The 21,396-nt window shown below is 53.6% G+C and overlaps 3 protein-coding genes across 3 annotated transcripts; all 3 read right to left on the reverse strand.

The window, feature by feature from the left end:
* Positions 1–281: 281 nt before the first annotated feature.
* On the reverse strand, positions 282–5,609 carry LOC112986252 (bone morphogenetic protein 2-like). Its single transcript, XM_026105423.2, has 5 exons — positions 3,336–5,609; positions 3,014–3,150; positions 2,515–2,637; positions 1,938–2,133; positions 282–1,191 (listed from the first exon to the last, which is right to left on the reverse strand). Exons 1-5 carry the CDS (start codon positions 3,685–3,687, stop codon positions 785–787), a joined length of 1,215 nt encoding a protein of 404 aa, XP_025961208.2. The 5' UTR covers positions 3,688–5,609; the 3' UTR covers positions 282–784.
* Positions 5,610–5,696: 87 nt separating this feature from the next.
* LOC112986243 (uncharacterized) lies at positions 5,697–17,997 on the reverse strand. The gene is made up of 7 exons (XM_064497255.1): positions 17,869–17,997; positions 15,540–15,635; positions 13,542–13,681; positions 12,186–12,453; positions 7,537–7,718; positions 6,872–6,930; positions 5,697–5,992 (listed from the first exon to the last, which is right to left on the reverse strand). Exons 3-7 carry the CDS (start codon positions 13,566–13,568, stop codon positions 5,842–5,844), a joined length of 687 nt encoding a protein of 228 aa, XP_064353325.1. The 5' UTR covers positions 13,569–13,681; positions 15,540–15,635; positions 17,869–17,997; the 3' UTR covers positions 5,697–5,841.
* Positions 17,579–21,202, reverse strand: POLE4 (DNA polymerase epsilon 4, accessory subunit). The gene is made up of 4 exons (XM_026105415.2): positions 20,917–21,202; positions 18,695–18,779; positions 18,373–18,414; positions 17,579–18,028 (listed from the first exon to the last, which is right to left on the reverse strand). Exons 1-4 carry the CDS (start codon positions 21,154–21,156, stop codon positions 18,015–18,017), a joined length of 381 nt encoding a protein of 126 aa, XP_025961200.2. The 5' UTR covers positions 21,157–21,202; the 3' UTR covers positions 17,579–18,014.
* Positions 21,203–21,396: the final 194 nt, after the last annotated feature.

Consider the following 21,396-nt stretch of genomic DNA (forward strand, 5'->3'; position numbering starts at 1 on the left):
AGCATCACCTCCGGGCACCTGAATCCCAGTCCTCGATCACCTCCGGGCACCCGCATCCCAGACCTCGATCACCTCCGGGCACCCGCATCCCAGACCTCGGTCACCTCCAGGCACCCTCATCCCAGACCTCAGTCACCTCCAGGCACCCTCATCCCAGACCTCGGTCACCTCCGGGCACCCTCATCCCAGACCTCGGTCACCTCCGGGCACCCTCATCCCAGACCCCGTACCTGCCAGCCCCATCGGGCAGCAGTCACAAAAGAAACCCCCCTGAGAACCGCAGGTTTAATTTTCTGAATTCATTTTACAAGTCACAAAAATGCAGCAATGTACAGACATTTACAGGCCACTGTACAGGCGGTTTCTGTCATATATTAGTGCTCTTGCTATATACATATAGTACAGCCTGCAGGAAGCCTTCATGTGAGCAAGGAGACCTGCACGCCCTCCGCGGGGCACCCCGAAATGGAGCCATCCCCCTCGCCGGGCTCCCAAATCGCAAGTGCTTGTTTGGGTCAATTTAATCAGAGCTCGGCCCTGAGCCTTCCCAGGCACTGCCGGGGCGAAGCCACCCTGGCCATGGCGGGGAGAGCCAGCCACGGCCTTGCTTTGCTCCCCCTGGTCTCTTTGGCACCGCTGAGGGGTTTTGCAGGATGGAGACTCTTGCAGAGCAGTTGTGCATCGGGGGAAATCGCTGTGCAGCTTCCCGGGGCTCTCGGAGGGATGCGGGCAGCGGGACCGGCCTCCGACGTGGCAGCGGCAGCACCTTCTTGTCCCTCCCGCGTCAGTGGCAGCCACAGCTCCCAGCCACCATGTCGTCGTACTGCTTGAGGACCACGTTCTCGTCGTCGTCAAAGTAGAGGAGGTTGATGGAGTAGAGCTTGTCGGGCACGCAGCAGGGGCTGCTCACGCCCTCGCTCAGCTTGAGGGCGTTGATGATGGACTGCACGGTGGCATGGTTGGTGGGCCGCATGTTCTCGCCCAGCGGGAAGGGGCAGGCGCCTTTGCAGTGGTAGGCGTTGTACCCCCGCGGCGAGATGATCCACCCGGACCAGCCGATCTCCTCAAAGTCCACGGACAAGGGATGCCTCTGGCAGGGCTGGAGCCGGTCCAGCGAGCGCGTACTCCGTGGCCCGTTCAGTTTTGGCACCGTCATCTTAGCAGGGAGAACGGGAGCCTGAGGCTGTAGATCTGCCAGAAACGAGAAAATGATGCCGTTAGGGATTGCACGAGCCTGAAACGAGGGACCGAGCGACGCAGCAGCCTTGGCCACCCCTCGCTGCGGGTTTCGTCCGTCTGCCGCTGCCTGGCACACGGAGCCCTTCGGTCACGGCCAGACCAGGGCAGGCAGAGCCACCAAGAGCGGACAGCCTCACACTGCCAGAGTGGAGCTGAGCCAGCGCACACAAAATCCAGAGTCATGCCTGCAAGCCTGCACCCATGTTCGGACTAAGCCAGCTAAAGAGCTTGCTCCCACTGGCTGGAGAACGAGCCTTGAATTTTCCTGAGTACCAGCTACAAGTTTCATAAATTCCCTGTTCTCGTTTCTTAGGAGAACCTAAAATGAACAGGTTTTAACAGTTGCACCATGCAGGGAGCAAGCGCTGTCATTTGCAGCTCCTGTATCGCTTTCCAAAGGCGGTTACAGATCAGAGGACGGTGTGCCAGGGACTCTGCTCGGGGAAGGAGCATGCCCTCCTCAATACTTGGGATAAACAGGGAAAAGTAGGGGGGGGGAAAGCTTTCTGCTGGCTTTCTGGACTCTGCTGGGATTGCCAGCCGTACAGTCGGAGCTGCCAGGACAGTGACCATCACCCTGTCTCCCATGGCTTAAGCAACACCCGTAATAGCTAAAAGCACCAGCGCAGCAGGCACCACCACCCACCCGGGGCACACTGCGACCCGGGGCCCGTGGCACCCTGCGAGCCGGGGCACACCTGCGAAGGCGGCGGGGGGCAGGGATGCTCCCCGGCGCCCGTCGTCCGTGAAGAGGACCAGCATGGGCTTCTTGCTCTCGTGGTCCCGGCCAGAGGCGAACTGCACGGCGGGGGGGTCGAGCGGGCCCCCGCCCAGGCTGTGGACCAGGACCAACAAACCCTGGTTGCTGCTTTCGTCCTCCGTCCAGTCGCGAACCTGGGGAACAAAACCGGTGTCACCGCAGGAGAGGTGAGGGCCCTGCTCCGGGGTGTCCCCACGGCAGGTGACAAGCGTCCCCGGCCAGGCCAGCCGAGCCACTGCCCCTTGGGCGATGTGGCAGCTCAACATGGGGGCGGGGGAGGCTGGTGTCCAGGTCCCCAGGCTGTCACCCCCCGTCCCCCAGCCCGGAGCCCTGCTAGGGGCCGACTGGCACTGCCCAGCCCCAGGCTCGTGCACCCCAGGGCCGGGGAAGGGGCTGCTGCTGCTTCCAGGCTGCAGCACGAGGCACGTTCGCGGCAGCAGAGCGGGGAGCGCAGCGTGAGCCAGCAGCGGGGCATGAGCATTTTCCCTCCATACTACCCAAATTCGGGTACTCACAGCTTGGGTGATGGCAAAGACCTCCCAGCCGGAGCCCTGCAGCGAGAGGAGTCTGGCCGCCAGCAGCTTCTTCCCTTGGGGCGAGTCCGGGTTGCTCTTGTCCAGAACCTGGTAGATGCTCACCTGAGGAAGGAGGCAAAGGGCAGTTACCACCGGCGCCTGCCGGAGGGGAAACACCGCTGAGATAGATATTAAAAGAGAGAAAGAGAGAGCGACAGGGGGAATTGCAAGTCTGGGCGGTCAGAAACCTCTGAAGTCTGAGCTGGTGTTTGCCCAAGATGGAATCACTGCTAAGAAACTGCCGTAGTTAAACCACTGCAACCCCTTGTGCAGCGCTTCCGAAATGGGGTGATGCTGGGTGTTAATTTTGCCGAGCCAGAAGGACAGCTGCTCCGAGAGGCCACGCGTGAGCCAGAACCGGGCTGTTCTGCCTGCAGACGAGCGACTGCAGAGCCGGCGGCGTCCCCAGGCACAGGCTCGGCCCCGTCCCCCTCCTCACCTGGCAGAAGTGGTGCCTTTTGGGCCCGTCAGTGGCCCTCGGCCAGAGGCGGAAGAGATGCAGCTCCGCCGTCAGGATCTTCTCGTTCTTGGCTACGCTGGACAGGACGAAGAGGAAATGCATCTTGTCGCTGTGAACTGAGGAGAAGGACGGGTTAGAGAGCGGAGCCAACCCGGGCGGCAGCGATCTCCGACGGCCGCTCTCGGCCCCTTCCCGCAGCCCGCGGCCGCGCAGCACTGAGAGGGACACGGGGACCCGACCCGCCCCCCCCCGGCCCCCCCAGCCCATCCCCAGCACCGCAGCACCCGCCGAGGGCTCTTACTTTTATCCAAGAAGCTGCGGACCGTGTTGCCCTCCAGGATGTCGGGGTTCTTGGTGACGCCGTCCGCGTTGGCCACGGTGTTGAACAGATCCACCATGTACTGGGGCGGCTGCTTGACATGAGCCGGGGGCGGCGGGGGGTCTTCCATGCCGAAGACCTCCAGGAGCCTCCTGAGCGCCTCGGCTCGCTGGCTGGCCGCGCCGTCCGGGGCCACCGGCCTCGCCAGGGCCAGCAGGAGCAGGACCGTCCCCAGCATGGCTCTCCTGTCCCAGCCCCAGCTCGACTCCCGCCGGCGCCCCGGCACCACCTTTATAACTCGGCCCAAAGATGGATTGGAGTCAAATATGCACATGAGCCATCAGGGAGGTAAAGAGAGCTAATTGCCGCGCTAACAAGGTGCGAAGCTGGGCTCCCCAGCGCCCTTCGCCAATTAGCCGCAGTACACAAGCGCCGGGGAGGACGGCTCACCTGCGCCGGGCTTCGGAGGGGACGCGGGTCCGGGGGCAGGACGGCTGCCGGGTCCCTTGGCAAGGCCCAGGCTGGGCTGCGTTTGCTCTCCCTGGGAGACTAACTGGTTTTTAATGATGGCACTAATGGGACAAACAGGAGGACGTTTGTGTTGAGGAATTCGTCAGCCCTGAGCGAAGAGGGAGAGGGAAGGCCGGGGCCGCGGGCAGGAGCAGCATCGTTTTCTCTCGGGTGGCTCAGGGCAGCCCGGGCGCAGATGTCACGGCTGCCGTCCCAAGGGCGCAGGCTGAGGGACCGGGCAGCCTCTACGGGCTGGACGAGGCTGCAAACCCCGGCCGTGGCCCTGCACCGCAGCTGAGCTCGTGGCGGGATGGGGAGCCCCGCCGGAGCGAGGGACAGCCAGGCGCTTCGTGGCACGCGGGTGTCTCGGGCAGTCGTCCCTGTATCAGACGTGCAGGTAGCGGGGGGCCCCTCTGGTGCTGGTGTGCGGATGAACTGCAGCCTCACCTGCATTTCCCACCGGCACACGCCGCTGTAAACATCTGCACAAACAAGCTCTGCAAGCAGAAAAAAATCATGTAAAGTGGGTTTCCAGCAGAAAATAACCAGTACCGGGGTTTGCAGTTCGTTCCTTTGCAATGATGCCATGTGTTGTGTTTTAGCAGTGACTCACCACCACCAGGAGAAACAGAATTGAAATTAAGCTTTTTTTTTTTTTTTTTAAGAAAATAAACAACTGGGCTTCCTAGAGGAAGGGCATTTGCTGATAACTTCTGTATGATTGATATTAATGAAATATTATGAGAACCCTATGAACTCAGGATGATGGGATAAAAGCCAATTCTTTGTTAATATACCCAAACCAGAGAGAAGCTGCGTTGACAGAGGTAGATCTGTTGAAACAGGACGTGTGGACTCTTCACATTTGGCATTTGTTTTAATGCCCCATGACTTAACAGAAAAATCACTGTTGTGCATTAAAAGCCAGCACAGCAGATAAGAGGAGCAGGATTAGAAAAGCCCGTGAGCTCTTAGATTGACCTGTGAACAGGGAAATCTCTGCCAGCGGGACCCTCAGATCCTGGCTCTCCCTAGCAGCTTGGGAAGGAAAGGGGAAGTTGCCGGCGCAGAGCAGGCGCCGTCCGTCCGTCCGTCTCGAGTCGCAGCCCCGGCCGGGCCGCTCGCCCGTCTCCGCTCCGGGCCCAGAGCAGGCGGAAAGGGAGCCGCGCGCCCCGGCCGGGCAGGTCCGGATCCCGGCTGCCGCAGGGCAGGGAGACTTCCAGGCTAATGCGATTAGGAGAAAAGCTGCAGGCTGCTTGGCCAGTTGGCATATATAATTTATTCTAACCTGATGTTTGGAGGGTGAAAGGGCTGTTAATTATCCAGAATACACAGGGAGGCAATTGCAGGCATGTGGCACAGGCTTGCGTTAATCGAAAGAGGAAACTATTCAAATCCTTTGGACCCTTTCCTTCCTCTTCCCTGGGCACATTCCTGGTCGCCAGCCAGAGCCGTGTCCCCCACGGGATAACGCTGGTCCACCCGGGCTCGGACACACTGCAGAGGGGACATGTGCATCCCCACCTCTGCTCACAACGTGTTCCCCTGCCTTCTCCCCACCGCATGCTCCCCCTTTCCTTCTTTTCTCCCTGTTTCAGGTTTTGCAAATGGGAGCAGCTTGCGGGAGCAGCCCTGGGGCCCGTAAGGCCCTGGGGCCCGTGCCAGACGGCCACCTCCTCCCCGTAGCCCCGCGCTCGGGCTCCTCCCGGGACGCCTGCGCAGACCTAGGGGCCAGGGAGCTGAACAGCGGCACCCCAGGGAGCCGCGAATTGCCCACGATGCTTACTTTAAAAGCTGCCAAATATTCTGTAGGCAGCTGATTTATACAAGCGCTGCTTAAAATATCTTTTATTCATAAAATAGCCTTCTCTCATTTACATATGGTACAGACAGTCTGGCAGGGGTCTCGCAGGACACAGGGCAGGGCCGTGCGCGAGCCCAGCTTCATTCACGCCCCGACGCCCGGTCCCCGGAGCCGCTAGCCCCTGCACTTGCACTGCCGGATGGCGAGGACGGTGCGGACGCGGTCCCTGCGGCTCCTGAACGTGTGCACGTCGTACCGGTGAGGGGCACAGCGGCCGGAGGCAGCTTCTCCCCGAACCAGACATTTCTCTCCGCCTTGCGACTCCCTGCGGGTAGAGACAAGGCAGTGACTCCCCGGGGAAGGGTGGCGCGGCCCCCGCTCCTCCCGGCACCCTGGGGTCCCCCACCGACGGGGCAGGGCCGGGCGCAGGGCTCCTGCCTGCTCCCAGAGCTCACACGGGCTCCCAGGCCACAGTCTGGGGTCCTGCTTGTTTCAGGTGACACGTGTGGATCAAAAAGCCCCTGTCCTCAGCTGTTGGTACCCCGTTAGGTCAATGGACAGTGCACTGAGGACAGGGCAGTAGGAACAGTACCAAGACACTGCTTTTTATCACCTGGAAAAAGGGCAGATGCCCTGGGCAAGGGAGGGGGGAGAAGGGAGGCAGCTCTCTCCCGGGGGACATTCGACAAGGGAGTTTTTATTCCTTACTCCCGGCATAACTCAGCAAACCATTTCCTCCCTCCTTGCCTACGGAGAACAGGGCTTCTTTATGTCCCTGCAGTTAGACTGGCTTCCCTCTGCATTTACCACATTCCCAGCAAACAAGCCACACGTGCTAAGCTCGTCTGCGGGCAGCACAAAGTGCTTCATCCCTCAGAGCGACGGAGCAGACGCTGCTCCCTTTATCTCTGACCTCGCAGCCAGTCGCTACATGTCTAGAAACGTCCGAGAGGGTGAACTCTGCGTGCTGCTCAAAACCTCTTTCTGTGTCACCCTCCCAAATCCTGCCCTGGGAACCACAGACGTTACTGAAGATGAATGGAAACTGCAAAGGCTCCCAGAAGCAGCTCGAACCTGACTGAACGTGTCCAGGAATGAGACGTGCCGGGAAAACTCTCCGGCAGCATCCAAGACCCTGCGTAGCTGCAGGGCTTTCACTGAAGTTACGGGGGGGACAAACTGAAATCCTGGCAGCTGTGCTTACCTAAGCAAGCAGGGATCCCCTGAGGAGCAGCTGCCCAAGCACCTTCCCACATCAATTTCCTGCAAAGATTTACAAAACAAAGGCATGAAAATCCCCTGCAGCGCCAGGCTGGGGACACCCCAGGGGACCAGCCGCCCTCCACCTGCATCCTTGGGCTGAATACACAGCCAGACCGCAGCGGCGTGGGCACCGGGGCATCGGTCTTGTAATGTAAGGGCAGCAGGGAGGCACATTTGTAAGGAGAAGTATTTGGGGGGCACACCAGGGCTTTCTGAGCCATAGGCACCACTGCATAAAACCCATCTTGAAGTAGGGAGTAGTCTCTGTTGAAATGAAATGTTACTATTGGAGCGTAAGACATATTTTAAATAAATACCTGTTCCCTTAATTATTTCGAAAATAAATTCTCACCGCAAAGAAATGGCAGTTTGTTACTTTATGGCACTGGTGTGTAAACAAATTGGTGGCAGTAAAATACATTTTCTCCAGTAGAATAATTTACATGTGTGATTTTTACAACAATAGTTTGTGGCCAGGGTGTGCTTAGCTCTACTGCGGTGAAGTTGCTTGTATCAGAGCATCCGCTGGACCACTTAAATCCAGCGTGCTGCTGCAGCGACCCAGCTGAGCCCACGGGAGGGAAGGCCGAGCTGTAGGAGACCAACCTTGAGCCGTTCCTCTCTGTGTCCCGCAGAGCTGTGAACAATTTCGTAATAATATTCCACCTGGGAGACGCGATAGCATTTTTCCTTCATTTCGCAGTTCTCCAGAGTCCGAACCACCTCCCTGCCGCCTGGGTTTTTGACCAGAGCAGTGTTAAACTTCGTGGGTAGGCAGGAAAGTCCATCTGGAAGGAAATGAGAAGGAAATTTAATTTGGGCCTGCATCCGAGGCCGCTGCAGCTGCAGCCTCTTCCCCGCGGGTCCGACGCGCGGAGCAGACGCGGCTCAGGCGCCAGGGCCCAACGCCTGCTGCAGAGAGCGCTGGCTTTCTGTGCGAGCTTCCCCGTGGTTTGGGGCTCATTTCTTTTGCCAGCTCAGGGCCTCAGCTGTAGATTTTGTTCCTCCCTCTCAGTTTCAGGCCACGGGGCAAAGTGAGGTTATTCCGGATGAAAACACCGAGTACCAGCAGAAACATCTGATCCCTCACAAGTCGCATCTCTAGGGAGACGGTACGAAGTATCACACATTATCTTTGAGAAAGAAGGTCTTTGAACATAAAATATTCATGGGGCAGCTTTTTCCAGAGATGTGCTCTCATCCCAGGGAGCTGGGGAGCATTATTTGCCATTTAACCGTTGGGCATTTCTCTCCGGAGTTGCTCAGGGTGCCCCAGCACGACCCGGCTCTAGCCCAGTCTCCGAGCAGCTCACGCGGCCAAGGAGCTACCGCGGCGCGCGGGCAGAAAGCCGAGCCGGTGCAGCAGCACCCCGCGGTCCCGAGGGGCAGGTCGGCCCCCCCAGCTCCTGGCCATGGGTTCCCGACGCCTTCCTCGCGCTGGCTCTGCTCCTCTGATTCAGAGGGCTGAGTCACACACGAGGAGCAGGAGACCATCCACTTTCCTCGCTGGGTTATTTCTGTACCATCCTAACGGGCTGGAAATGGATAGCAGAGATTTAGACAAGAGGGTGCAGCAAGGGAATTGGAGCATCAGCACACACCAGCTATGCTGATCACCAAAGCAAGGTGCTTCCTCTACGCCTGAAACCTAGTGTGAAATTTGAGTGAAGCTGCAATTTGAGTGAAGCTGCTCCAAAAAGCTGCAGGTCACCGGCTCCCTTTGAGACACCTGTGTTTTAAATTCCTCCTAATCCTAGGGAAGTAAATAGCTGCATGTCAGCCCATCTCCTGCTGACGCCCACCCTGAGACAGCCAGACCTCATCCACGCTCCATCCGCGCTCCTTTACGAAACTGATAGGGAGCAAACGCCCACCCATCCTGCATGTGAAATTTCTGGCTGCTCCACAACCTGCCCGGTTGCCGATGCTTCCAGCTGCAATAAACCCCTGCAAATACCCGTCAGTGCAAGCCAGCTTTTTAGCACAGTTTCCCATATGCCTCACCGCTGCACGATCTTTCATCCCACTGCCCTCCTCCCAGCGTAGCCCAAGATGGGATTTGCCTTATTTGCAGAGAAGGTGACTGCTGGCTCATGTTCACCCTGGTGTCCACTGTCCTCCTGGTCTTTTCAGGGATGCCAGTTGCTTCCCAATTACATGAAATAAAAAAGCCCAGCTTTCCTACAAGGTATCTGCAGCCGGCCTCAGGAGGAGAAGGGACCTGATCCACCATGGCTGGACCCGGCTCACACAGACCTGCCCCTGCCACGGGCTAAGTGAGCTCCCCATCACCCTCGTCCCCCGCTTGGCGCTGGGCTGTCTGCGTGGCCAGACACCACCAAAGGATTTGCCTTGCTGGGCTGGGCTCTGCTGGGCTCTCAGGTCTCCACGTGAGCAGATGAGCCGGACGGGGCTGGGGGATGGAGAGAGCATCTCCCCGTGCTGGCACAAGGAAGATGCTACGTCCAACTGTGCCGCAGGAGCACGGTCCCGTGCTGGCGCTGGGCCGATCTCACAAGGAGACACTCGGTGGGGAAGCGCTTCCCAAGGGTGCTGCTACAAAGCGGTCAAGCTGGTCCATGCCTGAACCACTCCCTCTCCCCTAGACCTTCCTTGACACATGAGAGCCAAACATCAGGACAAAACCCAGCCTGGCAGCTGCATGTCACTGGCACCAGTGCAGCTCTTCCCTCAGCTGTAGGTACGGGCATGAACGTGAGTTTTGGTTTTGGAATTGGGCATGGGGAGCTGGGACTGTGGAGCAGAATGGGGAGGAGCGGAGGCACCTGGTTTTCAGGAGAGGGAACAGCACTTCCCGAAAGCAAATCTCTCTGGAATGCCTCAAAAGGGGGACAGAAGATCACATCTAATTTCTGGAAGCCCAGTATTTCTGGGTGAGATTTTAACATCCTTCTCCAGGACTCCAACCTACCTAATGTTACCACTGAAAATCACACTGAAATCTCAGCCTGACTTTAAAGGGGAATATCCAGAAGGAAAGTGCGGAGACCTGCCCTAGGACAGAGGCAAAGCTGGGAGCGAGTCCGCATTTCCCAGCCCTGGGCCATTATCACTGAATGAGCTGTCTTCCATTAACCACTCTGCAGATAACAGCCATCAACCTGCACCTTCCAGTCACACATCTGGGAAGTAAATGTCTCCACTGATTCTCCCACTCCTGGAAAAAAAAACCACTTCACACTGCCTAATTTTCCTTTCCCTTTGCAATGTCTTGCTTCAGGATTACACATGCTGCTCAGCTGCAGGAGCAGAGTCCCTGTGTGCAGATCTCTCCTAAAGCTCTCGGATGACTGTACACACATCCAAAAGCAAAGCCCCTCCAGCTCCTATCCTCTCGGCCACCCATCCGGCCTTCCCAACCCATCTAAGCTCAGGCCCCACTGCTGCTTTTCCAGTCCCCATGAGGATGGCAGGACTCTGTCCCTCCCTAGTGGCTGCTGCACAGCCATGTCACAGCTGCCTGAGAGCTTTTCGGTAGGATGGTTTTAGATGCAGAAATGCCAATAACACAACATCAACAAGTTTAAAGAGAACTAACTGATTTTAGCAAGCAGTTGTGGGAAATCACTTCAATAAGACTTTTCATTTTGACAAAACCAGATCAGTTCAACTTCACTGACTTGACTCTCAGGTTATTTTATACGTGGGATAACTCACAAGACAACACAATATTAAGTCAAAATGAACTATTTCAACTTTATCCCAGTGGAAGGTTTTGATCTGTCTGGAACCATCTAGTTTGGAGTTTCCACTTCCAAGAGATTTTTGAAACATCAATGTAGTTCACTGATGCTGAGACGAAAGGACACTTCAGAAGGTCAGAAATGAAACTCCATTTCTTAGCTATCACTAGTTAAGGAACTCTGCTGCTCCCAGCTACAAGGAAGGGTTGTTTAGGGCCAGCAACAGCTTATGTTTTTATCACAAAACTCCCAATTTTAAGCCTTGATATCAGTCCAGATAGGGTGTACTCTAGACTGCATTCATCTAAATTCAATGCAATATTCACTATAAAGCAAAACAGGCAGGAATCTATCTGGATCATCCTGCTGTGTATTTATCTCTTGGTCCAACCCTACTTCAGTCTATTTTCAGTGCATTTTTCATGATCAGGTTATTTTTCTGGCTGGAATGGTTCCATGGTCCAGTTTGCCGCAGAGCCATGCAAACAGCTGTGTGGGTGCGATGGCATGACCAGGAAAGGATGGGAAGGAACAGGGCGGGGGCCACATAAATGGGGATGTGGTTGGGCAGTCTAAGCAGCACTGCCACCAAGAACGTAGGGTACAGCGGGAATGCTGCGTAAGCAGAGCCTTTGCTGTGAAGGTCAACTGCTTGCCAAGCTGTATTACCAGAAGTGTGGCCAGCTGGCCAAGGGAAGGGGTTATTCCTCTCTATCTGGCTCTGCTGAGACTACATGTGGGGCACTGTGCCCTGTTTGCAGCTCCCCGGTACAATATGGGCAGTGACAGATTGGAGCAAGCCAAGCCCAGGCCATCAAGAGGGTTAGGGGCTGGTGCACAGGACATCTGAGGAGAGGCCAAGGAACATAGTTTTGTTCAGCCAGGAGGAGAGAAGACAAAAGGGAGATCCTCTTGCTGTCCACAGCTATGTAATGGGAGGATGTACAGAAGATGGAGCCAGACTCTTCTCAGAAGGGCACAGGGACAGGACAAGAGGCAATGGCAGAAGTTGGAACATGGGAAATTCCCACCGGATATAAGGAAAACCATGGAGGTGGCCAAACACTGGAACAGGGACCCAGACAGGTGGTGGGATCTCCATCCTTAGACATACTCAGACCTCAACCAGAAACAGCCTGGAGCGCCCTGGTCCAGCTGGCCTTGCTTTGAGCAGAGGAGTTGGAGTAGAGGCTCCTAAAGGTCCCTCCCAACCTGGATTGTTTCGTGATTCTATGATTCCAGGTAAAAGGTATTTCCTTATAACGAGGTGGTTTTAATTCCATCCTCAAACCACGCACAGAGGCAAAGAATTATTACTTCACCTGCAGACTTGCACTATAAGGGCACAGCAACAGAGCGGAAATGAAAACCCAAGTCCTGACAGTATGAACTACAGTCTCATTCCCTTGCAAGTCAAAAGGCTTTGAGTAGCAGACCAGAGCGGTGTTAGATCTTGTTCTGAGCTCTCATGCTGCAGAAAAGGTGCTGATCACACAGAAGGGCTCTTCCCCCTATTTCTCAGGGAAGGGAAGCCCTCCATCACTCCCATACCTGCACTGTAGGCTGGGTCGGAGCACTTTCCCACGTCAACCGTCACCTCCCAGGGAGAGTCTGGAAAGAAGGTCTTCAGAGCTGGGAGACGGAGACATTCCTCGGGGCATGTGCTACACTGACAGCCTTCGATCACCTCCACCTCCCGGACCCCTTCGAAGAGCAGGAGCCGCTCCACGTGCACGCGGGTGGGCTCACAGCAGGAACCCGGTGAGCAGGAACGCTCAGCTCCAGGCCACAGGGGCGAATCAGGATGTCTGACCTGCAGCTGCATAGAACAGGGCAAGTGGCACGTTCACGTGTAAAACACAGCCATGGAGAACCACTTTCAGCATCAGGTCCCTTATAAAGACCTCTTCTGACTTGGAACTGACTCAGCTTTTACTTCTCTCTTCCTGCATGGCAGCACTGTGTTGCTGCAGTGCTGCCTTTGATATTTATAACAAACTCATTTATTTCCAGAAACCCTGCTACCACCAGCCAAACTGTAAAGGCTAAAGCAGTCCTTCATTCACCCTGTGCTGTAGGTCCAGCATAAAAAGTGACAACAGCCCCGGGGAATAAATGTGGACCTGCCAGCCTGGAAGATGTTGCACCCGTAGTGTCACCACAATGGTGACAACAGCAGTATTTTCACAGTTACAGACACCCAGGTAAACACACAGGTGCAGCATCCTGCAAAGCTTGTTCCTATTCCCTCTCCAGGTTCAGATATCCCGGTGCTAGACAGGACAGAGATGGGACATGAGACATCCTCAACTCTCCTGGTACAAGGAGAGCGTTACAGTCTGTGCATAGCTGTGTCCCCGAATGCACAGGCTCCTTCTAGTGACTTCTAGGATAAGGGAAGGACACAAGCACTTCAAAGGCCAGGTATTGCTATGCATCATGAAATAAATGATTGTGCCAATTTTGCTCACCCAGGCAGGGAAAGGCCTCTGGCCGCTCTGAAAATAAGACACCAGCTCTCCTACAGAGCAGATGTGGCTGTGATGGCCTCACTGCTTGACTAGAGGAGCCCAGAAATACACTTGGATGCTGCTCTGAGCATGCAGGCAGGTACTGTAATACACCTTCTCAGCACCCAGCTCAACTCTGGCTCTTTCTCTGCCATGAAATCTCTAGTACTGCTGGATGGTTTCTTTTTGTCCAACTTCTATACTCCACTGCTTGTAAGCTGAGGCAGGACAAGATGCTCAGTGACTGGTTTACTCCACTGCAGAAGCAAATGACTTGAAAGCGTGCAGCTGGTATTTTAAAACGTATATGAAATCACAGGCCCAGCCACCAGTGTGTGACCTTCACCCAGACCCAACTGCTCCTGCTGTGGGGATGACACAAACCCACATTTCTCACCTTCTTAGTTTTAAGAAAATCCAGCATGGAAGTGTGTCTGGAGAGCCCCAGGAGGCTGGGATGGTGGGAGCTGATCCGCTGGGACTGACAGTTGGACCTGCACTTTCCAACATCCACACTTACAGGACTGCCAGAGACATCTGTGAAACATGAGATGGACAAACTCATAATCCCCACAGCCCTGGAAAAGGATTATTACTTACAATTTGCATGATGCTGGGGAGGCCTGGGCTCGAGCCAAGGCTTTGTCTTGACAAGCATGACACAAACACTAAACAAAAAGAGATGGTTCATCCTCAGGAAGTCTGGCTGGGAATGGGATTCCTTCAGCGTGAACACCACACGTGGAAACCACACAGAGGAAGCCTTTCACAAGTGCCATATGTGCATTCATTCCGGTTGTAGATCAGAAGAAAAACATTTCATAATAGAGCCTGAGGAACCAGTCCACAGAGCTGACCAAGCTGAAAACAAATCTGGCCCTAAAAATCCTAATTTCACAGCTCAGTCGGCTCCCTGTACCTGTTGTATTGCCACAGCAGCACCAGTGCCAGAAGAAAGGAGGGTGGGATCATGCAGCCAGAGATGCACGTGGCATATTCACGTGTAAAACACAGCCATGGAGGAGAGACAGGGGGAGACCAGGGACCACAGCAGACAGGACTTAAATCAATTTACTTTGCTGTATTTCGAGTCTGTGAAATTCCAGTGAGTATTTTCTAATAGCTGTTTCTTCTGGAAATATTTCTAAAATGGGCTATTTTTCCCAATAATGTTGTCCATTCTCTAAGGGCTGGCTGACATAAATCCTCTTTTCACCATATTTTAAGGCCAGTTTTCTTCCCTGTGTGTGTCTGCTGAGTAGTTCAATAACACTTTAATTCATTTGCTTTAACCTACTGGAGTTGCAAACATGGTGTGTTCTGCAAAAGTTTCATTTTGCACTGATTTAAACACTGATCTTCACAGAATCAGTGCAAGACACATCCACCACCTCCATGCTGCATTGCAGCAGAAAATATGTATAGACATTTTAAAGTCACATTTGGACTAAACCTGCTGCTAGTTGCCTCAGGATTTCTTTGCACAGGGAAGCAAGCGAGCAGTAAACTAAGCAGAAATTTGCAGCATATCAGCCAGCCATTCCCCAGTGATTCTTGTGGATGCTTTTCAACCCTGATCCACAAAATGGTGCTTCACACTACACCCTCAGAGTCCCTTCCACCAGCATTTCTGCAGGGCCAGGAGAAGCAGTCAGGGGAGAGGAAACGTCTTCAACCGGCTCTACCTGCAGTGGCTCAAAAGTGCAAAAAGGCTGCAACAGTGAAGGTTTTATTCTTCCCGCATTGCTTTGCTGCACTGAGAAAAATGATGTAAATCTTATTGAAGAAACCTCAGACTTTCAGTCATATGCATTAAAGTCATTTTCACATCTCTGCTAAAAGAGGCTAAAGCTGATTTTACGTACCCTTCCTGACTGCAAAAGGAACCAAGACTCTGGGCTATTTTTGAAGGCCACAGCTATTTCCTTGATGAACAGTTGGAGATATTTCCTACTTTCTCTTCACAGTAAACTAAGGATGTCCTGTCCTCTAACTGACACTCTTTCCAAGATTAATCCTGAGAACCAAAAGCCCATAATACTCCTGAACTCACACAGTACCAAAAGGATCCGAACGCAGAGTTCAGCCACATTTCCTGATGTGGAAATCAACCACACGCAACACACTGCTACAGAAGATGAAGCCTGTTTCATGCAGATGAACAGACCTATTGGCCAGGCTACTCACTGGTTCCTATTTTACAAAAAATGCTGTTAACGTTGGATTATTGGGTGAGGAGACCCCAGCATATCTAGGGAAATTCTGCCCTTAATCTCCCAAGGGAAAAGAGATTAGGATAACTTCAACATAATGAAACGTCTGAAGGATATTAGGTGAATCCTGAGTGGGAAAGTTTAAAGGATCCAGGTTTCTTGCAGGCAAAGGGAGAACTCACCATGCCCGACGTGGAGGAAGTAGCTCTGTCTCCCGCAGCAGCCCCTCTCTGCAAACAGGTTCCTTTGCTCGCTCTCTCTGCTGATGGCTCCGGCACCTGCGGTCACAAAGCACCAAGCTCAGCATTACCCCAGTTACAACTCGTTGGCTTTCCTGCTTTAGCCAGGAGGAGGCACTGAGCTCCACGCACAAGACTCCCGACACCCGCTGTCGTGAACAAATGGCTTCGGTATAAGATAGATTTAGAGTAGTTATAAAGGACATGACCCATTTGACCTCTAAGATCTGGCCAGTTAGGTTAAATATCCTGTCTGATTAATTACACTAAAAAAAGGCTGTTTAGCAGTGTTCTTTCATAAGACAGCAGTCCTCTGGTCTCTTCTACTTACATGTTACTGCAATGCAAGCTAGGATATAAGGAGCAAGCTATTTCACATGAAACTCAAGCATCGGCTACAGCACAAAGCAGCTCGCAAGCTATAAACTCCCATCAAGATTAATGCACAGCGGTTTCCTCAGAGACAAACCTTAAATCATTTGCTGAGCGCACACAATCCCTCCGCTGCTCAGACAGCAGCGGATAGCAGGAAAGAGGCAATGTTCTTGTACAGAAGGCGTCAGAGAGGAACAAAGCCTGCACACAGCCTTGCACCTCTCTGCACACCCATACAAGCCCTGTTCTCTCCTACGCAAGAGCCCAAGGCAGAGCCGCAAGATGACGAAAAAAAGGAACTTACTGGCAAAGACAGGAGCATGCAAGAGCCCCGCAAGGAACACTACGGCTAGTGGGTCCTGCATAGCTGCACCCTGGGAAACACGTCAACACCGAAAGGTCTCCAGTGTCCCAGATACTTATACCAGACCCTCCCTCAGAGGCGAGAAGGTGAACAGCTCGGAGACAAATGGGTTTGCATATTGCCGGCAAATGTTCCCAGATTGTGATCTGCACAAACACCTAGAGCGGCTCAAGAGCGATGGCATCTCATCCACAACGTGTCTACACGGATGAGGCTTTGAGCAAACTTCAAAGCGTTTCTTGAGAGCGACTGCTTTTGCCCACAGCCTGGGGTCGCTCCATTGGGGGTCTTTGTTCTTACCACCACTTTCAAACTAATTGAGTTTGTGGTAACTCGGAGTCACTTTCAACTCCCCTCATTTGAAAGAAACATGCATCCTTCAACCTCACCCATCGCATTCAATGGCCTTTTTAATCAAGAGATAACCCTCCTTTGTCCCTCCACGACATCAGAACTTAGACCAAAACTGGCCCTTTGATAACAGACTGCAACACGGTAAGACTCAGAGCCACATTAGCAATGACAACACATTCCCCATCAAAAAGCAACCACAAGGCGAGGCCTGAAACTCCATTTTTACCTCTCTTCAGTATTGCTGAACCCTGGAGCCAAGAGGATGCATCTTCCTTTCTAGCTTGTTGAATACATATAGGAAAGTACCAGTCTGCTGAGTCTTGGAATCAGAAGAGGCACAGACAGTGTGTGCGCTGTAAGGGACTCTCTTTTGCAAACACACCACTCTCTAGGGCGGCAATATATTCCGAATGCTTGCTGTATGTGTGTCTTAATTACAGAAGTTATGATCTCTGCCCCTAGTTGCCAAGCGCAAGTCACAGGGACTAGATCCAATTCCCAGGGAAGTTTTTTTCCTAGATTTAGGAATGACAGAGAGCAGGAGAACAGTGGTGGCAGCGTAATGCATCTGACACCGATCCAGCATTCAAAATAGGGTACTGACTGCATTTTTGGCTACAAGAGCTGTCATGCTACTACTTACAGATGCAGGGATCATAGAAATTTATGGAAGCTGCACACTCCTAGGGACAAGAACTGAGTCTCCTCAGAGCTCACACAGTTCCTGGAAGAGAGCTAGGCTTCACTGAGACAGATGCCTTGAGGAAATGATTAGCAGAAGTAAAACACCATTAGAAGGCATCCTTTCCAAAGTACGATCTCATTTGCCATAGTGCGTACAGGAAAACCACCCCCTTCATCCCCGCAACACAGAGGAGAAATCAGCACAGCTATTTAACAAAAAATTTAATTGTGTTTGGCTAAGAAACACACACATACAAAGAAAAATACATTTTCATAAAAAAAAAAAAAATGCCTGGAGATCTGAGCCAGCCTGATTCCCACGGAAGGCTTCGTATTGCTGCAGAGTACCTGGAGAGTGGCAGGTACAGTTACTCTGCGCAACTGCTGTCTTACATGATGAAAGCTGGGGAGCATTTTTCACCATGACTACAGGGCACAGTGAAATGACATACAAAATATTTATGAAAAAATATGTATTTTAAATAATGAACTTACAACAACTTAAACTTTATACAAAACACTATGGTTGCCATGTCAGTGTCTCAATCCTAGGAACTATTTTCAAACTCTCATCCTTCTGTTTTCCACCCTGTGTCCATCTCTGCAGTCTCTTTCTCCAGAGGGCTCCTCCTCTGACCAGCTCAGTCCAAAGTACCTAATAATGCAAAAAGTAGTCTTGGAAATCAGAGAGATAACAGACATCCAGGTGCATGAACAACTGTAACTTGTTTACAAACTGCCAAGGCAATATGCAATAAAAGTCTAAACAATCACAAAAGAGTAAGAACAAATCTAGCTAGAAAGTACTGTACGCGCCTCAGGTTCCATTTGATTTTTAAGCGTTCCACCTCAGAGAGAGGAGAGGGACATAACCGGTTACACCATTAACCATTAAAGAAGTGTAACACAGGGTTCTGCAAATGATTAAGCTCTTCCTCTCCCAACAAGGAGATGATTACACAAAATATTGAAACCAAACTAAACCAAGCAGAAACTCACCTTCCAAAAAGGCAAATTCATCAATAGCTTCAATGGCATTATCTGTAAAGCAAAGTGATAACAATTAACATAGATAAACCTACATCCATATTTGCATCTGCTACAAATATCAGTATTCAAATTTAAATTACATTACAGTGACCAATTTCAAAGAGGTTTATTTGTTCTGAAGATAGTATGCAAAATTATTAGCATAATATTTGGTAGAAAAGAACCTTTTCTCTCTCATCTTTGGAAAAAGGAGAAGCACCTATGATTGCTTCACCACAGGGGGACAGATCCTTCATCTTTTCCAAGGAGAGCAAAAAAACTAGTCGCTTACCAAGGTCTTTCCTCTGCAGAGTTTTCCTCTTTCCTTGCTGAGCATATACGTAAGCATCTTTGGCTATCGTTTCAACAAACAGCTCCTGCAAAGCAAAAACAAGGCAGCTTCACACACAGAACATGAGAGGAAGCAGAGAACATTCTGCAGGCAACGAGGAAAAAGAAAGGTCCTACAAGATTTTAGGAAGAAACCAGAATCTTCATCTTAAGATTTCCCCTTCCAATACATAGCCTGAAAATAACAAGCGAAATTGTTGAGCAATTACTGTTGGACAGTAACGCACACGAGAAGTAACAAGGGAGGAGAGCAGGCTGAGTGTGCATTAGATAATTAGACAATTAGAGATGGTTCCTCTGAACGTGTCGGGGAGACCAGCTGCTCATCAGCTGTTCACAGGGCACTTTCTGAATGAGGATGAAATGTGTCCTGCACTCAGTGGATAAAGTGGATTAAGCCACTGTCCTCGCATGCCACCCAGTGGTATCTCAGCTGTCGGAAGTAAACGCCTAGCAGCACGCCTAAAAGTTACTGCAGGAAGATATTGAAAGGGAGAGACAAGAGTCTGCACGTGGATGCTTTTGCACGAAGCTCACAGCACGGAAGCCAGCTCCTACTAATCTCGCTGTGAGCTCACACCAAGAGACATCCAACGGATCAAACCTCACCTGTGTCCATCCACCCCCCCCTTTCCAAAAAACCACCCCCCTCTGTAGACACTGTTCTGATTTATGTGTCACGAACTCTAGGCCTGCAGTCCAAGGTAAGCAGGAAATCCACACAAAAAAGGCAGAGCTTTACTAGCACTGATGCAACTAAGACACGAGGTTCCCAGGTTTTGCACCAGCAAAGGCCCAGTGCTTTCCTGCCACAACATCAAGCCGAGCACATTACGAGAGCTCTGCAGACAAGCAGCAGATTCCCACAGCCAAATCTGAATCACAGAGATGGCTACAACCTCAGAGCATTGCTGACCGTACCAGGACAGGAGATTTCAGCAGGCTTCTTAAAAAAGGGAGATGTATTTCCAGTATGGAGAGCCCAGCCCAGCCAGCCCTTCTTCACCTTCTCCAAGGTTTCTGTCAGCAGTATTTCTAAATTTGGGCTGCACAGGAACAAATTTGATGCTCACAGTCCCTGGAAATTTCCATGCAATCAACAGGCAACACAGAAAGCAGAGTTTCTAAAATCATATGTTCCAGGAGAAGACCTCAGCAAGGACTGTGAGCTACCACCATTTCCCACAGCAGTTCTGCCTACTTAATGAATGCTAGGACAAGCTATGGAAGTTACTCTTACAAGAGAGCAGGGAGAACAAACCTCTCAAACCCTCAAAAAGTACGAGAAGAAAAACCCAAGTGAATGGGTCGACATCCAACAGATACTGAAAGCACCACAGAATGCATGAGAAACGAGGTGTTAAAGCACATCTAAAGCTTCAAAAATGAGCCCGACAAACACTAAGGGGCAGGAGGATCCGTGAATAGCGTTGCTCTGGGATGGGTTTCGCAAAAAAAGAGGTCTAATATCGACAAAACAAGAAATGGCAAGTAACAATATTCTGAGCATGGGTTCAAAGGGAATTCTCGTCTCTTAAAGCTGGCGTTAACCATGCTTGTCAAGAGCAGATTTATCACACCGATTTACCCAGAGATTTTACCGTCCTGCAAAAGTCAGGACGTCAAACTGAGCCAGTGCATCATCCCCGTCCAGCGTGCCACCCAGCTCTCTCCCTCTCCCCTTTCAGCTCCATTTTGGGGTGACGCTTTCGGGACATCTGCCCTCTCCCTTCGCTCCCGGTCAGCCCCCGACGCCACCACCCCTCAGCCGCTCATGTCCCCTGTTGGCACCTCCGCAAAGCCCTGGCATCCTGCATGCGGCCGAGCGACGGCTGCCCGTGGGCATCCGCCCAGAGCCAGCCCGGCAGCTGCAGCCTGCGCGCCGGACCATCCAGCATCCCGGCCTGCGCGGCCGAGGAGGCCGGTGACGCCGTCGGCTCGGGGTCCCCTCCCAGGCGGGAAGGCCGCGGCGGGCGCTCACGGGGGCTCCGGAGGGGCCCGGCCTCGCTCGGGGACCCACCGGCCCCAGACCACGACGCCCAGCTGGGGGGACGAGCCAGGCCCCTGCCCGGCCGGGTTTTACCTCCCAGCCGGGGCTCCCTCGCCCCAAAGGAGCCGCAAGGAGCCGGCGGGGAGCGGGGGGCACCCGGGGCAGGGCCTCACCGCGGCCCGCGCCAGGATGTAGACGGCCTCCTGGCTGGCCAGGCTCACGTCCGGGTCGGCCTTCACCAGCGCCTTCACCCGCGCCAGCGGCAGACGAGCCAGGCGCAGCGGCCCCGGGCACAGCGGCCCCGCGCCCGCCTCCTCCCCCGGCCCCGCCGCCGCCGCCGCCGCCGCCGCTGGCTCCGCTCCCGCCGCAGCCACCGCCGCCGCCGGCACGGCTCCCGCCGCCGCCGCCGCCATCCCGCGCCCAGGCGGCCCGCGCGTGCGCAGCGGCGGCGCCGGGCGGAGCAGGGCCGCGCCGCGGGAAGGGGGCTGCGCTCCGCAGGTGCCGCTCGTCCGCCGGCGGCGCGGGGCTGATCCCCGGCCCGGCGGTGGGGCCCGGGGGCCTCCCCGGCGCGGCCCCGAGCGGCTCCCTGGCGTGGCCCCGGGCCTCCCTGTCCCCCCCGGGCACCAGCAGCCCGGCCCCGGGCCTCCCTGTCC

The sequence above is a fragment of the Dromaius novaehollandiae genome, chromosome 25, assembly GCF_036370855.1.
Source record: "Dromaius novaehollandiae isolate bDroNov1 chromosome 25, bDroNov1.hap1, whole genome shotgun sequence".
Classification (NCBI taxonomy): domain Eukaryota; kingdom Metazoa; phylum Chordata; class Aves; order Casuariiformes; family Dromaiidae; genus Dromaius; species Dromaius novaehollandiae.